This window comes from Podarcis vaucheri, assembly GCF_965113315.1.
Source record: "Podarcis vaucheri genome assembly, chromosome: 3".
NCBI lineage: Eukaryota > Metazoa > Chordata > Lepidosauria > Squamata > Lacertidae > Podarcis > Podarcis vaucheri.
This window is the reverse complement of record NC_138761.1, coordinates 49,948,098-49,965,558: the sequence shown is the minus strand read 5'-3', so window position 1 is coordinate 49,965,558 and position 17,461 is coordinate 49,948,098. Positions and strand designations below refer to the sequence as shown.

The 17,461-nt window shown below is 41.4% G+C and overlaps 1 protein-coding gene across 2 annotated transcripts; it reads left to right on the top strand.

The window, feature by feature from the left end:
- Window positions 1-4: 4 nt before the first annotated feature.
- ABCB10 (ATP binding cassette subfamily B member 10) lies at window positions 5-15,826 on the top strand. Of its 2 annotated transcripts, none has more exons than XM_082217007.1 (13): window positions 5-657; window positions 2,308-2,508; window positions 3,383-3,585; window positions 4,144-4,278; window positions 5,511-5,657; window positions 6,883-7,018; window positions 7,855-7,950; window positions 9,132-9,341; window positions 9,722-9,801; window positions 10,085-10,265; window positions 11,365-11,408; window positions 12,802-12,836; window positions 13,476-15,826. In XM_082217007.1, exons 1-13 carry the CDS (start codon window positions 285-287, stop codon window positions 13,735-13,737), a joined length of 2,103 nt encoding a protein of 700 aa, XP_082073133.1. In that variant the 5' UTR covers window positions 5-284; the 3' UTR covers window positions 13,738-15,826. The 2 variants fall into 2 exon arrangements, with proteins under 2 accessions (XP_082073133.1, XP_082073134.1); XM_082217008.1 differs by lacking the exon at window positions 5-657 and adding an exon at window positions 707-1,179.
- The last annotated feature ends 1,635 nt before the right edge of the window (window positions 15,827-17,461 follow it).

The window sequence follows — 17,461 nt, the reverse complement described above, 5'->3', positions numbered from 1 at the left end:
CGGGCCGCGAGCAGTAGAGGGCGCCGCCGGACGCCGCGATCGCTCGGGCGGGTCGCTTCTGCCGGCTGGGGATGGTCGGAGGCCGCCTCAGCGGAGAGCCTTATCAGCGCCCAGCAGAAGCAGGAGGGGCCGGGCTGGGCCCCGTTTAGGCGGGCCGCGCTCTATGGGGCAGCGCCGGCGGCGCAGCCTGTGAGGAGGCGCTGCTTTGCTCTCTCCCGCCGGGCGCCGCAGCAAGGAAGCAGCGACAGCGAGCAGCCGCCACCTCCGCGCGGCCCATTTGCTCCATGGCAGGCTTGCTTCCCCGCCTCCCTCTGCTGCTGCTGTGGCGCCAGCAGCGGCGCCGGCGCCTGCATTGCTGGCCCTGGACTCCGGCTCCTCTCAGAGGCGCAGCGGCGGCCGGTGGCGGCGGCGGCGGCGGGTGGGCCGCGTCGCCCTCGGCGGGCAGGTGGCGGGACGCTGCTGTTCCTTCGCCCGGCTCCCTGCTCTCGGCTCCCAGCTCCGCCGCGTCCTCGTGGGCGGCCTCGGCGGGGACCTCACGGAAGAAGGCGGGCGATCCCCCGGGAGCCGCGCTTCCCCCGGCTGCCGGGCCCGCCGCCGAGGTCTCGGACGCCAAGAGGCTCCTGGCCTTGGCATATCCCGAGCGCTGGAGACTGACAGGTACCTCCTCCTCCTCTGCTGCCCCGGGACCGTCTCCCTGCTCGCCTCCCGGAGGGCTCTGGGGCGCCAAGGGCGCTCCTTGCTACTACCATGCCCTGCCAGGCTTCGTTGGCTCTTCCTTTTCTCTCTGTTTTCTCTTTTTCTCCCACTTCATTGGCCTCCACCCACTAAATGGCTGAGAGTTGAGAAAATGCTTCCCCCCCCCCATGAGGTCGTTCTCTTCTACCCCCCTGGTTGCACCTTTGCTGCACCCCACAAATGCCCACCATAAAGAACTGACTCTATGCAGCTTTTTATCTCTCCCAAACGCCGGACTTCTGGCGCTTAATCTTTCTTCCCCGCTCCACAGGTCCTACAGTTATGTTCTCTTTCCCTTTCTGACACATCCACAAGGATGTGGTGGTAAATTTTGATGTGCAAGAGCTCATCGTGACAACCCCTCTAGCCATGCACCCAGGGAGAGTCCAGAAATGCAGGAAGCTGGGTCGATCCACTTCTATATTAGCTGGCCATCCTACAACAGTGAGCTGTCCTCATTCTCTTTCTTCCAGCATGGCTGCATATGCATGATGCCTTTAGAGCGCATGCAAAGCACGGTCTGTTCCTCAAAGGTTCCAGATGCTGCAGTTTGGGATGCTTTGCAAAGGGAGGTGGGGAACTCTGAGGGGTAAACGACAGTGCTCAGTATTCCTTGAGGGAAAGAATGTGTTCTGAAGATGCTTTAAAAGTATAGTGTGCCATGGGATGAACATCTGAATACAGTACTGCATTACTTTTAGTGGAACATACTTCTGTGTGTCCATATTCTGTTCCAAGTGGTGATGCAAAAGTGCATGCTACAAAAATTGGATCAATGCAGAAGTTTTGCCATGTATTACAAGTGGGCAATGCTATGCAATATGCTGTAGGAAGGCAGAGAATGTCAGCCTTGTTGTCTAGGCAGCGTCATTGTATTGCCTCTCCCCACCTTCAGTGTGAGCAGCACTGGATTTAGGGTGGTGCGGGCAGTTCCCCAGCACAGGGTGCCAAGCCGAGGGGGAACAATAGCAGCAGCAACAACAACCACCACCACCTATATTTATACGGGTACCTACTCAAAATTGAGGGGGCGCAAAATGTTGTCCTTGCTCAGGGTGCCATATTACCAAAGTCTGGCCATGAGTATCAGTGCAATGTAATATTGTGTAGCCTGAGTGATTATATCGTGCAGTGACATGTTGTTACATGTTATCCTGGACTGGCTGTGGTCCATCAGGGTTAACTATGAGGAAACCCTTTCAAAGGCCACTTTATCTTAATTTATATCTGCTGTACAGATTCCCTTTAAATTAGGCACTGTGAAATGCACCTGATGTTAAGCTGATGTTTCATATAAGTATTTCACAAAGTATCCATGTTTATTGTGGACAGAATGCTTCTGAGTACTAGTTTTTGGAAACTCCAGGAGATGGGAGGCCACAGTGAGAACAGGATGCTAGATTAGATGAACAATTGGTCTGATCCAACAGGGCACTTCTTATGTTCTTAATACTAAGAATTCTCCAGTTAGACTGCTAAAATATAAGAAGCTGAAGTACTTTATAAAATGTTAATTTTATAATCCTTGCATCATTTCCCCCCATTTATTAAACGGCTTATATTTTCCCCTAGCTGCTGTTGGCTTTCTGACAGTTTCCAGTGTCATCACAATGTCTGCCCCTTTTTTCTTGGGGAAAGTAATTGATGTCATCTACACAAATCCCACTGGTGAACTTGCTGACAACCTAACCAACCTCTGTGCCTTGCTGAGTGGAATATTTTTATGTGGTGCTGCTGCCAATGCAATCCGTGTCTACCTCATGCAGATTGCAGGTAATTGGAATGAATACCTAAAATGATCTTCTGGTATATGGAACAAGTGGCTGAAAGAAGCTCCAGACTAATAGTTGCATATTTAAAAGCCAGTGGTTAGGGATGGTGGGAGTTGTAAGCCACAAACATTTGGAGGGCCACAGATTCCCCACCCTTTGGTCTCTGGGTTCCTTTCCTATTATACGAACTGAAAATGTATATGTTCCAGGGTATGAAAACAGCTGTTGGACAGCATCCAGTCTGGAAGCCTGCTACCCTCCACTGGAAGGGGTTAGGAACAGTCGGAGGTCTCCCTCCCCTGGGTTCATCCAAGCCAGCCCAAAGGATTGGTGGTTTGGAAGCAGCCAATGTAAGGCCCCCAAACAGGGCATTGTAGGGTGGAAGCAGAGCAGGGTCATTGATGGATCCACAGACTTTCTGTTGATGCCAATAAAGGTTTTGCCCAACCCAACTACAGTATAGATTTGGAGATTTCCCCCTGTGTGGGTCAGTAGAACTACCTTTGCTTTTCACAATGTACAGTACTCTGAAATGCACAATTAAATTTCTTTGGAACATTGTAATAGTATGAATTGCCTTTCTCTGCCTAAAGATAAGCTTCTTCTCCTAGGTCATGCAGAAACTACTCCATCTTCTAAATGAATATTAATTTTTGATCCAAATATTTAACAGTAGCAAACAATACAACCCATATCCTCCATTCTCCCTATATGCACACACACACACACACACAAGCACACCATTCTGTCCAAGCACATTTTCTTCTCATTATACAAGATCTGTTGCAAAATGACTTGCAATTAGTGAAGTTGCTAATTTGTTTTTTATATGTGAAATCTTTTCAGTGAATTGTCATACTTCTTGACCCTCCTAGGACAAAGAATTGTGAAACGGCTGAGAGCAACAATGTTTTCCTCTCTCTTGAAACAAGAAGTAGCTTTTTTTGACAAAACCAGCACTGGAGAGCTGATTAATCGCTTATCTTCAGACACTGCACTCTTGGGTCGTTCAGTCACCGAAAACCTTTCTGATGGGCTAAGAGCTGGCGCTCAGGCTTCAGTTGCAGTTGGGATGATGGTATGTGCCTCTTGTTTCTTTCTCTGTCTCTCTGTTTCTTTCTCTGTCTCTCTGTGTGTGTATTCTGCCGGCTCAGAGTGTTTAGGATGAGGTTGCAAAGGTCAGGAGTCCACCCGTGAAGCTGTTTTGTTTGATACAGGACACATATACTGGACTAAGAATGCCTTTAAATATATCTGGTGATGTATTTTTTGTTTGTTAGGTAATTCTACCTTCTATTGTGACTTGTGATGCAAATGGATCATACAACTTGGGTGGGGTTTGAGTCATTTGTCTGTAGTGAGTGATAACAGTGCAGTACGGCTCCAAATGTATCCCTGAACAGCAGGGATTGAAATATTTCCCTTCAGTTGTTCCCCATCTTGCTTGTGAATAATCTATATTTCTTTTTGGAGTGGAAAGAATTCATTTGTTGCTGTAGTAGAGTGCAGTTAAATGGGGGGGGCAAAATGTTAAAAGGAAATCTCATTGTGTTAACATGTCTTTAATTTATAGATTTAGCAGAGTCTATTTAACTGTACTAAAATATTGATTCAAGGTTACTTCTTTTCCTTCTAGTTTTTTGTGTCTCCCAAACTTGCCACATTTGTTCTGAGTGTGGTGCCACCTCTGGCTTTTGTGGCTGTTATTTATGGAAGATATTTACGAAAACTGACTAGAATGACACAGGATTCCCTTGCAGAATCAACACAGGTCAGTTACGACATGTTAAAATAAAAATACTGAAAGTCAGTGTTGAGGTTATATCACTCTGAACTTTGCCATTATTCAGCCATTTCCCACTCGTTCTTAGCTGTCTCCTGATAAAGGTTCAGTTAAGGAAAATGAGGTAACATCAGGCATGGATTGTGGAAGATGAAGCAACAGGGATGTTGCAAGCTTTCTATTCCCCTTTTTAACAGAGTGAAGACCTTTTTTCTTATTATGGTATACAACAGTTTTCTATATAACTTTTCTTTGTAGGTGTCATGGTAGGGTTTGTGTATATTGCCTCGTAACAACAAGGTTAAGAAAATGAAAGCCTGCATCAACATTTTGTGTGGGTGGATCTGCACTGAGCTTGTGTTGTTGGCCTGTTTCAGATGCCATGTTAAACTATAGTTGAAAATAAAGGATGGCTTAATAAGAACAAGCAGCATGCTGGTGGATACTGCTCAGTAGTGCCTGCTTGGCTCATTTGACACCTATACTTGTGGCTTGTTTGGAGAGAAACTATCAGTGCTGGTTCACACATAATGCAAAACCAGCCTCTGGTTTGCTTCCTTTGTGGGATGGCAAAGACAGAAGCAGGGAGGAGCAAAGCAGACACTATTGAGCAGGGGGCATCAGCTCACTGCTTGTTCTTGTTAACCTATTTTAAACTACAGCTTAATATGAACTAGGCCATTGTATAACTGCCCTCTGTGGCCTGTGCTACAGTGCTTTTCCTCCCAGCCCCATGTGGTACTGGGGCTTAGCCTTAGATCATGTTCCAGCTCCCTTTTACACAGGAACACAAAGAGGCAAAAGTTCAGGCATGTCTTTTAAACCATGGCATCACATGTGAAATACTTCTAGCATACGTCTAGTACCTTAGTCTAGTACTTAAAAGCAATTAGAGCAATGGTTCCCAACCTTTTTTTGGCCATGCCCCACCTAAGCATCTCTAAAATCCTGATGCACCCCCGCCCCCATGACATAGAATTCTTACTATTCAAAAAGTGAACTTCTATTCATGTGGAGAAAGTCTAAAAGGCCATTCACTGTTAATAACTCATTATTGAATTGCCCCCCCCCCATTAAAAATCAAATTGCCCCCCTGTGGGGCATGTAGCTCATGTTGGGAACCACGGAATTAGAGGGATCACATTTACTATTATTTTGGTTTGGGGCACTTGAAATTCAAGCCTCCTGGTTTATATATATATTTTAAATGTTAACTGCAGTTAGCAGAAGAACGGATTGGAAATTTGAGAACAGTTCGAGCTTTTGGGCAAGAATTGAAAGAAATGGAGAAATACAGGAGCAAGGTTGACCATGTGTTACAGTTAGCCAAAAAGGAAGCGTTAGCTCGAGCAGGATTCTTTGGAGCAGTAAGTATATGAAGAAGGTGAGGAATCCACAATGTTTCTGTAATGTCTCTGGGTTTCTCTTGAATATTTATACTGCTACTTTGATATAGGCACCTTCATTCTTGGATTTTCCATTTGTAAATAGCATATCACAACACCGTTACAGAAAATTATTTGCACATTTAGCTGGGAGTTGCACCTCAGGCCATGTATCACTTTCTTTGTTTTGTTGTTCTGTTTACAGAAGCTTTCCTTGTTAGCAGTAACTGTGACCAAGGCACTTTTTGGAGACCTCGGCCACTAACTGCTCCAGAGAATTTCCAATCTATCCTGATTTTAATAGGAACATTGGTGGGGGGAGAGTGGATATCAGAGCTCATTCAGTGGAAATTCAGGATATATACTGCATGAGTATGGCAGCATTTCCCCTTTAAACTACCTTTCTGCCTGTCGTGAGCTTCCTTGTTCGTGTAATGTAAACAGGGACTACAGATATGCAGTATTTCCTAAGTAAATTTCCTAAGAAAATTTACATGGGTTATGTTTTCATATCTGATAAGATACCCAGGGTGGGTAGAGCAGGCAGTGGATTGGATCATAAGAAGCTGCCTTATGAGCCAGACAATTGGTCCATCTAACTCTGTGCTTCCTGCACTGACTGGCAGCAGCTCTCCAGGATTTCAGGCAGGAGCTTTTCTGAGGCTTGTCAGGAGACATGTTGGACCTTTTCTGTGCAAGGTAGATGCTCTGCCACTGATCTGTGGTCTCACCAAACTCTTCCTGCAACAGGTCCCAACAACCTCAAGAAGAATAGACCTAGGACTGCAACGGGGGGGGGGGCAGGGAATCCTTTGCATGAATGGAAGTGCCTTCTGCCAGCACAGGGGCTCCTTTGGTTCAAAGTTAATATTTATTTGGCTTTCTTTGGAGACCTTCTGAAAAGTTTGCAAGTACTGAAGATAATAGTTGCATTCCTAAAGATGCACTCCAAATGTAATAGACTTCATGTACTGAATGTTGTACTGAATGTTGTGTGTCCAATTGATTCTCTTAGAAGAATGTGATGAAAGAATTTATGTCTTCACTTTTTTAATTTTGGCAATATGGGTACCGTAGATGCTTCCCCCCCATACAATAAATTACTTTAAGATTTTAGATAAATGTTCTCAAACATGAGAGAATTTTAGAAGATGCCGCTATGAAGGTTTGGATTATCTTGGAAGATACGTTACTTTTTCTTTTTCAGACTGGGCTATCTGGGAATTTGATTGTGCTCTCTGTTCTGTACAAAGGAGGATTACTGATGGGCAGTGCCCACATGACCATTGGTGAACTGTCTTCTTTCTTAATGTACGCCTTCTGGGTTGGCATAAGCATTGGAGGTATGGATCATAAAATATATGCTTAAAAATAATGAGTTAGAAATATTATAAGCAAGTTTCAGTTTAGAAGTAGAGACATGATAAATGTTTATAAAATCATTCATGGTGTTAAGGAAGTGGGTAAAGAATAGTGTTTATCCCTCACCATACCAGAACTTGGGGTTATCCAATGGAACTTATTGGCAGGAAATTCAAGAAAGACAAAGGAAAGCACTTATTTCCATAACACACAAGTAATTTATGGAATTTTGCTGCCACAAAACATGGTGATGGCCACCAGTTGAGACAAATCCATGGAGAATGTGTCTGTCAAGGACTACTAGTCATGTTAACTATATGCAACCTCCATGATCAGACAGAGTATGTTACGAAACACCAACTGTTGGGGAATAGCAAGAATTGCTCTCACGTCCTGCTAGATGGACGCTCGGCCTGATCCAGCAGGGTGATTCTTTTGAAAAGTCCTTTAAAGTATTCTTTAAAGTATACTTTACTTAAAATGAAAAAATAGTTTTCCAGTGCTGGTGTACCATATTCAAAAGACAGGGAAAGGTAGTGCCCTCGCAGAATGACTGCTCTCTGCCAAAAACACCCTAGTCTTAAGATTTCAATTTTATTTAAGTGTACTGTACATGCTAGCTATTTAAAATCTCCTGTTTAGAAGCAGGTTGGCAGAGTTTATTCTGTCAAACATGCAAAACTTGTTTTTCAGGCTGAGCAGCCATGAAGCAGTTAGAATAAGGATTTAGGCATGGAGGTTAGGCCACTCTATTTCAAGACAAACTACCTGTCCTACATGTTCCTGTTTGTACATAACAATACTTTTTCTTGTTTAGGTTTAAGCTCTTTCTATTCTGAGCTTATGAAAGGATTAGGTGCAGGAGGGCGTCTGTGGGAACTTATGGATCGAAAGCCACAACTTCCTTTTAATGGTAGGTTCTCTGTTTCATAAATGTTTAAGCTGTGGTGTGAGCTCTCTAACCTGGAACACCATCTTACAGCTGAAGTTCCCATCAGGGCTGGTTTTCAGGCATATATATAGATGACCCGCGGGTCTCTTGCAACTCTATAATTCTGTGACTTCCCCAGGGATGTTGCTGATTACCTCTAGCCTGACTCTGTATGCTCCTTGGTGTGTTTGTTCCATTTAGTGGGGGACTGAAATCCCCTCCACATTTTTTCAGAGCTATTTGAACCCCACCTCTAAAAAAGGGTGGGTTTTCAGTTGCTTTCAGGGAGAGGCAAGAGCAATTCCTGCAAATGTATTAATATGTGTGAGTTTTCCTTACTCTGTGATTTGTCTTCTGTGTTTCACACTTTAAAAAAAAGCCTTACTGGCTTCTGACTGCAGCCTGCAAAACTCCTAAATTTTCTAGCCATGTTTTCTCTTCCTGCCTGTGCCACATCCCCATAGAAACAACACTATGTGTTTCCATAGGGATCTGGCACAGATGGGAAGAGGATATACTATAGGAAAACATGCAAAAGTCTTGCCAACTGTGATCAGTGAGACCCTTTTCAAAAAGGTAAAAAAACAGAAAATCCTTAGCTATGTTGTGTTTATAGTAAGGGAAGCCACCCACATACAAAATTTGAAGGCATTTTCCCCACCCATGCCTTATGTGTATATTGTCTCTCATCCCTCCAAATATATGAGAAGAATGAACCAAACATATCAGCCCAGCTCTTCTGTTCCTATTGTGTGACCCATTCTCTGTCTTTGGTGCTGCTATTGGTGCTGCTATTCCCTTGGGAGAAAGTGGGAATAACTACCTAGTCCAGCTAGGCCATAAGCAGAATAAGCCACTGGGGATTTTCAGAATGTGCAAATGCTAAGGTACTTAATTCCCAGAAAGAACACAGCTGAGGCTCATGCCCAATTCCTCTGATCAGACTGGTCCAGGTTGCCTTATAGATAACATTTTAAAATGAGCAAATCTGTAGACCTCTAAGAAGAATCACAGTAGATAACCTGTGCCCCTTATTTTTATTTTTTTGATGGCACGACTGAATGTAATGCACATAGATGCATCTTACTTGGACAAATTTTGGGTTCCTCTTCTGTCATAAATGTGTTTATATTACTGCAATTTTAATTTTTAATTTTTTTTAGAGGGAATGGTATTAAACCAGGATGCTTTCAAAGGTGCTCTGGAGTTCAGAAATATCCAGTTTGCATATCCAGCTCGTCCAGAAGCATTGGTTTTTCAGGACTTTACCCTTAGCATCCCATCGGGCTCTGTGATGGCATTGGTCGGCCCAAGTGGCTCTGGCAAATCGACTGTTGTCTCTCTCCTGCTAAGGCTTTATGATCCAATCTCAGGTAAGAATGAGGGTGTACTAGGTCAGCAATTGTGTTGGATGTGGTTTTGCATTCAGAATAGAATGCAAAAATGCTGGTCTCCTGTTCACAATGTGCAGAGTTTGCTTTGCTTCAGCAAGGTGGCGGCCTCCTGGGTCTTCAGACTATTACAAGTTATTAAGATCCAGAGCAACCTTATCCAAGTCTTCCAAAGCATAGGCAAATAATTGTGATTTTAGTAGGTGACAGTTCCAGTCAGGATACAATTGCCAAGAAGGCCATGCATACAGTAACCTCTGTGGCACTTATGCATTCCCTCTGCTATTATTTCTCATTCTCCTGAGCCTCCTATTTCTCCCTCTGTTCCTAGAATATTATCTAACAACCATCTCTTGTTCAAGGAAGCATCACTGTCGATGGTGTTGATGTTCGTCAGTTAAATCCACTCTGGTTCAGGAATAGAATCGGAACAGTAAGTCAGGTAAGAAGAGAAGCACTGATTCTTTGTATATTTATCTTAATTCTTGCACTCCTTGTGAAAGGAAGATTCTTATTGCAATGCTCCATTCGAAGCTTTGGACAAAAGTTTGAGAACACTTCCTTCTGTATTACTATGGAATATAGGAATACTTCCTTCTATATTCCTATAGAGGGAATAGATCCACTGCTGTACAAAATGTTTAACCACTGCAATTGGTAGGAAATATTAAGACTTCGGATATTAAAAAAACCCTCATATACTAATGTTATATTTTACACGTTAGGAACCAGTTCTTTTCTCATGCTCTATTGCTGAAAACATTGCCTATGGTGCAGAGGACCCTTCTACAGTAACTACTGAAGAAATTGAGAGAGTTGCTGAGATAGCAAATGCTGCTAGTTTTATCCAAAACTTTCCAAATGGATTCCACACGTTAGTGGGGGAGAAAGGTGTTCTTCTTTCAGGTATGACTTTGAACTTTTCAAAATGCATTGTGTAATATATGTGCTTTTAAAATATAATTTTCATTTTGTTAATATCCCAGGGAGGAGCAAAGAGGCCATGATCTCCTCTCCATGGGTCCACACGCTTACACATTTGCACTGACTGATAATTTGGCTTAGCGTGACAAACCAGGCCACTGTCTGTACTTTACACATTCTATTTCTCTCTGACCTGACTGTTTACAAATCTCCCTTTATCCAACCTGCAACGTAGAATAGCACTATATTATAAACAAAGAAATAAATTATTATTATAGCAGGCTAGCTTAGCTGGTTAGAGCATAGTGCTGATAATGCCAAGGTTGCAGGTTCAGTCCCCTTAAAGGACAGCTGCATGTTTCTGCTTGGCAGGGGGTTGGACTGGATGATCCTCAGGGTCCCGTCCAACTCTGTGATTCTACGATTCACTTACATTAAATGATGAAGTGAACCCTAGTCCCCAAAACCTAGGCTTTTATAAATTTGTCAATCTCTAAGCCAGGCAATGATGGCCAAACTTGGCCCTCCAGCTGTTTTGGAACTACAACTCCCATCATCCCTAGCTAACAGGACCGGTGGTCAGGGATGATGGGAATTGTAGTCCCAAAACAGCTGGAGGGCCAAGTTTGGCCTCCAGTGCTCTAAAGCATGAGTAGGCAACCTAAGGCCCGAGAGCCGGATCTGGCCCAATCGCCTTCTAAATCCGGCCCAAGGATGGTCCCGGGAATCAGCATGTTTTTACATGAGTAGAATGTGTGCTTTTATTTAAAATGCATCTCTGGGTTATTTGTGGGGCATAGGAATTCGTTCATTCCCCCCCTTCAAAATATAGTCTGACCCCCCCCACAAGGTCTGAGGGACAGTGCTAAAAAAGTTTGCTGACCCCTGCTCTAAGGTGTCACAAGACTGTTGTTTTTGCTGCAACTCACTCATACAGCTACTCCGCTGGAAAGCTTTAAAATGTAGTTCTTCTTGCAGAATTAGTGGAGAGCAATTAATCCTCCTGCGTTTAACTAAGAATTTTCATAAAGAGAAAAAAACAGAAAAAGAAATATATTTTAATGTTACATTTTTTTAACAGGTGGGCAGAAGCAACGGATTGCAATTGCTCGAGCTCTTCTCAAGGTAAGACAGAAACCAATTGGCTTTTCTCATATCCATATCTTGAAAGAAGAACAAGCGAAAACATATGTGTCAAATAGACTTTTCTTAACTGAGGTAGTAGGAATAGGAAATGTGTTACAGTTGTGGAATTATATGATGCTTACTATAGAGTCAAATTGTCCGGCGCTGCTCTACAGGTTTGTCTGGAATAGATTGCTCTTCCAGGAGCAACATTTTTGCTCTGGGAAGGTAGTAATTTTGATTAAGGTGTCAAAGGTGTAGTACCTTTGCTTAGCACTTTAAGAGGGAAGGTGGGGAGGGGTATTACTCAGAAGGGCAGTGGGAATGGGAGATTGGCAGATAGCTGAGATGAGCCTGTTGACGACTCTTAACGACTGCAATAGGTCTTACAGGAAAAGGCAAGGGGTGAGAAGGTGAGAAATTAAGCCAGAAATTAAGCCATTTCTCACCTTCTCACCCATTGCCTTTTCCTGTAAGACCTATTGCAGTCGTTAAGAGTCGTCAACAGGCTCACTCAGCTATCTGCCAATCTCCCATTCCCACCGCCCTTCTGAGTAATACCCCTCCCCACCTTTTCTCTATATAGAAGGATCTGGCAACTTCTGTTTCAGTGTATCTGAAGAAGTGTGCATGCACACGAAAGCTCATACCAAGAACTAACTTAGTTGGTCTTTAAGGTGCTACTGGAAGGAATTTTTTTATTTTGACTATGGCAGACCAACACGGCTACCTATCTGTCACTTTAAGAGGGTTAGCTTGCAGGTTACTTTAGAATAATGTAAAATGCCTTTCTGTTTGTTGGCAATAGCTCTTAATTTAGTTAGATACAAACTCCAGTCCCTACATAAAAATAAAAAAAAGTTTGAGGAAAGGACTTTTATAGCAGAATCTTTTTTTTCTAGTATGTGATAAAACATTTTTGTTGTTTTAGTACTGAGTACTAATACATTGCCATTTTTGCAATTGTGCTTTAGAGGAATCTTAATAATCTAATGGTGCATATTAAAAGCTACCATGTTTACTCCAGTTCATCCTTATACGTAAATATGTATTGTTTATGTCAGCTCTCCAAGGAATTTCAAATTTTTGCATAGAATGACATTGGCATGCTGCTCTTCTGAATGCGTTTGCTTCTTCCATATATTCTTCATGTAATTGGAGCAGCAAACTTAGCTGCTTCATATCTATGCTTATGTAGCAATTCCACCAGAAACCAGTGAAAAGTTCATTGTTAATAAAGGTGACCTCATAGTTGCTTTCCACTTGTATAGAGAAAGAGAGATCTTAAGTATTCTCCCTAATGTTCCAGTTATTTTTCCAATGTATGTACATTAACGCAACCTTCAACTAAAAAAAACTGTCAAAGTAAAACCAAGTTCATTTTGTTCTGTAGAATCCAAAAATTCTTCTTCTTGATGAAGCAACAAGGTAAGTAAAACATTCCTCCCCAGAAGTGATCATTTCTTCTCTACTACTGACCTTTTAATACTTCTATACTACTCACCTTATGCCAGAGCAGGCCATGTATTTTTCTTCAAAGCAGTTTGGAAGGAACTGTGACTTGATGTTCCCAACAGTTTCTGACCACATCTGTGGAATACTTCAGCAAGTCCTGGCCAAGAGATCACAAAAATCAGCGCAGGATAAGCTGTGCTCATTTATACAATGACAGGAGCTGTCTTTCTTTCTGGGACACTTCCTTCTCTCCTACTGGGAAGCTCCCATTCGGATGTGCTCCTTGCCTTTTGAAACTTGATTAAAAATAAATTTGATTAAAAATGAACATGTTTAATTAAATTTCAGTGGGAACTGATCTGTCAAAAGGTGCTGCGTATTGCTGAAGACAAAATGGGTTAAGATTATCTTTTCCAATAAATAATGGGGTATTATTTCGTCCACAGAATGTGGACTTTGTGAAATAACAATATTTTAAGCGTATTTGTGGCAGATTTTTAAATGAAATGAAAGCAAGCTGGTTAGACAACTAGTCTGCCCTAAAATAATAGCTCTCAGAGTGTAGTAGGGGAATTTATCACATCTTTTCCCTTCAATCTATTCCTGAATTAGTGCTTTGGATGCTGAAAATGAATATCTTGTCCAAGAAGCACTAGATCGGCTCATGGAAGGGAGAACTGTCCTCATTATTGCTCATCGTCTGTCCACCATTCAGAATGCTAATTCTGTTGCAGTTCTTGACCAAGGTAGAATTATTGAGTGTGGAAAGCACGAAACACTGCTTGCAAACCCAGATGGACTTTTCAGCAAACTAATGAAGAAACAGTCTTTTATCCAGACTCCTGAAAGTTTTGCATTAAATGTGAAATCCTGAAAGAAAAATATTTTTTAAAATTATGAAAGAGTATCGAAATGTATCACATTTCCAAGAATTTTAAATTATGTTTCAGTTTATGTACAATAAATGTTATATATATTTTTTCAGCGTGTTTCAAATATTTTAAAACTTGATTGTGCTAAACTTTTTATTCAAAACTACTAACTATATTCTGAAGATATCCAATACTGAGCTGTTTTCAGGTTGTAATTTCTTTGTATTTTGATTGATGACTATCATATGGATGTTCATTGGTTTTAAGTTATGGCAGCACACAGATTTTTCATTGTTGGAAATTAAAACGACATTTAGTTCTGAATTTTTTAAAGTTATGTGTTGGAAACAGAGATCCATTCATTGAACAAAGTGGATCAGAGCAGAGGAAAAGTTTCACCAGTCCCCTGTTCCCACCATTGACCCTTGCATCCTCCAAATTTGTTCCGGGGAGTTGGAGAACCCTCTGGTACAGTATAAGATGTAGCACAGGAAGCTGAAGGGGGAATCTTAGAAAAGCTGCTACTAGTTGGGCTGGAAGACAGAGACCTATGACAGAGATGGGGGACTTGTGGCTTTCCATATGTTGTTGGACTAAAACTCCTGTCATCCCTAGCCATTGGTCATCCTGGCTAGAACTGATAGGGGTCAAAAGCCCAACAAAATGGGAAGGCAGAAATTCCATCCTAACCTGTTCAGGTGTGTTTTTTTTTAGAATATTTGCCCTGCTGACGTGATTTAGACATGTTCTTGGGTGTATCTAAAACTTGCACTCTTCCCAATTGGATAATTTTTTTTAATTAAATCCTGAGGCTAGTAACTGATTAGGAATAAAGAACCTTCCTCTGTCTTCAATTCTGTCCTGATGCCAACAGGACACTGGATGACATTTTAAACTGCCTTTGTAATCTCTTCTCCACTTTAGGATTGCACCCTAAAAATCATTCTGTCACTTGCTTAAAAAGCAGAACAAGCAGCATTTAAAACCCAGTATACATTATCTGTTCCAAAGTGCCCCACCCCCATAAAAAGAAAAACATTCAAAATAGTCCAGGGCAGGGAAGCATTCACCTGGCACCAAAAAAGTCTGGGGTGCGAAGAGTATTCACTTGGCTCAAAAGTATCTTAATGTAGGCTCATTTCATATAAGGCAGCTTCATTTGTTCATATGTTTATAAATATATGTTTAAGTCACACAGAATAAAACTATAAATAAATAAAAAGTTTACTGTGCATGGGGTTGCAGTCATAGCCACTTTACTATTACCCACCATCTATTATATTGAATCAAAACTGGAAATATGTCATGAAATATAAAATGGGTATAACTTAGCAAACATGTTTATGCTTAGGTGTGTGTTAAATATTGGAAACTTTCATGAGGAAAACTATATTTACTCAGTTGTAAACCTTATTGAATTCAATGGGGCTTATTCCCAGGTAAATGGGATTAGGCTTGCTGCCTTAGATTGTCAGAGTAAAGAGAACAAAATTAATAATACTATGCATTCTAAAAACTACCAAAAAAATAAACAAAAGCATAGGAATTTACTTCTTTGATTTTTAACTGTATTTATTATTAAAATACTAGCAAACAGTCCTCTTTCTAACTTTGCAAATTTTATCAGATTACATAAAATTGTATACATCACACACTGGTGAAACATAATTGAACTGTCAGTTAACTCACTTCTTGGTTTGGAACTTAATGTATTGGTGCATATTTCAACTTTTGAAAAGAAGCATTTTTAGCAAACCTTTAGTCTAATATAAGAGCCTTTGACAAAGCTCTACGTAATATTGAAAGCGAATTCTACTGCAGCTTTGTAGAATAGCTTGTAAGTAAATGTATTTGGAACTGCTGCCTTTCTGATCAGCTACACAATATTTTAAAGCTTCAAAATGAGAGATTTATTATTGTTAGAGCATTTCATAACATATACATCTGTAACATGACAGCAGGACAGTTTTTCAAGAATTTCTCATGGATTTAATGTTACAGGTTACCATGTTGCAATGCTTCTCTTTTAACTGCTGATAAGTGAGCTCTGTGTCCAGCTTTCATACCAAATACTGTCCCCATTCTTACTGATTCTACAGTAATGGTTTGCTTCTTTTTCATAGGAATTGTCTTGCTTGTTTCAAAAAATCTTATGGGAACCAAATTGTTGGTCTCACCTGAAAGGTGATTTAGATCATGGGTAGGCAAACTAAGGCCCAGGGGCTGGATCTGGCCCAGTCGCCTTCTAAATCCACCCCACAGACGGTCCGGGAATCAGCATGTTTTTACATGAGTAGAATGTGTGCTTTTACTTAAAATGCATCTCTGGGTCATTTGTGGGGCCTGCCTGGTGTTTTTACATGAGTAGAATGTGTGTTTTTATTTAAAATGCATCTCTGGGTTATTTGTGGGGCATAGGAATTCGTTAATTCCCCCCCCCAAAAAAAAAATATAGTCCGGCCCCCCACAAGTTCTAAGGGGCAGTGGATTGGCCCCCTGCTGGAAAAGTTTGCTGACCACTGATTTAGATGGATGTCAAGTCATCACATGAGTTCATTGTCACCTAGTGTCCAAGGCAGGAAAGGTTCAGAGTTGAGAACTATGCAGCTACTTAGTATCCTCATTCAGTCCATTTTCTTCCTTCATCCTCTCAGAACTGTACATATGAACAAAGCAAGTTTAAAATCGAAAAGTCCTCTTTCTATATTAAACAGATGCCATTTCATTTCCATGTTGGGAACAGACATGGTAGGGGAGATAATGAAGGGCACCCAGGACTAGCTCAGCACCTATAAAAGTTTCTATCTCCATATATTTTTGCACCTTATTCAGCTTTATCGGAAACATTATTCCCTCAGAACAGCACTTGTGGTGTCTTCTCCAGGGCCTGCACCACACACTTGCTGTGGGTTAATTTGTTATAACCCAGTAGTTGGGATTGTCATCTACAGCAGTGTGTGCCTGTCTAATAGTTTTTCACATGTATGTACAAACGTACAGTGCCTCCTACTGTCTGTAAGAGGAAAATGAGATGATCTAGAACTCGATTTCATGTATAATGTAGCATTTTGCCCTATGTGAAAGGAATGGGGAAATCAAACCATATTTAGAAGCCATGGTTATTTTGAACATGGATACATATTGATCAAAGTACTTCACATAACATGCATTTGCACAGGTATCTCTGAGACAAGCCGTGACCTTTTTCTGTATTTGAGTTCTTGAGATGATTTTATATTGCAGTTTGCAAATAACACTATAAAATCCAACAGTGCTTATTAGGACAATATAGAAGTCTCACAATGTCTTTACTACATTGGCATATAAATAGCAATTAATTCTCACAAATTGAAATACTGCAAGGAGCGAATAATGATGTCAATTTCAAATCGGCAAACTACAAATTATTTATTTTTTATGGGTGCAAATCTTACTATTATTACTATATTCGAAATCAGGGGGATCTAAATGACAAGCTATTGTACATAGGCTGCTGCAATGTTTCATAATGACTACACCAACTTCTAAATGTCCCTAACTTAGGAGTAGTGTGCATTGTTTGATGTTGCTTACTAGTTTTGTAACTTCAAAGTTCATTTCATGCAGGTTTTAACAATGGAGTACAAGAGCGCAAACTCCTACAATTGCAAACAACTATATAGCTATTACTATCTGTAATTCAGGGGTCTCTGGATGTAGCAGTTTTATAATTAAGTAAAGCATTTG

Bases quoted from the DNA above. Each gene is read 5' to 3' on its own strand.
- ABCB10 (XM_082217007.1), top strand. From the start codon at position 285: ATGGCAGGCTTGCTTCCCCGCCTCCCTCTGCTGCTGCTGTGGCGCCAG. The intron at 658-2,307 runs GTACCTCCTCCT...ATTTTCCCCTAG, and splicing joins CGAGCGCTGGAGACTGACAG to CTGCTGTTGGCTTTCTGACA. The intron at 5,658-6,882 runs GTAAGTATATGA...TTTCTTTTTCAG, and splicing joins GAGCAGGATTCTTTGGAGCA to ACTGGGCTATCTGGGAATTT.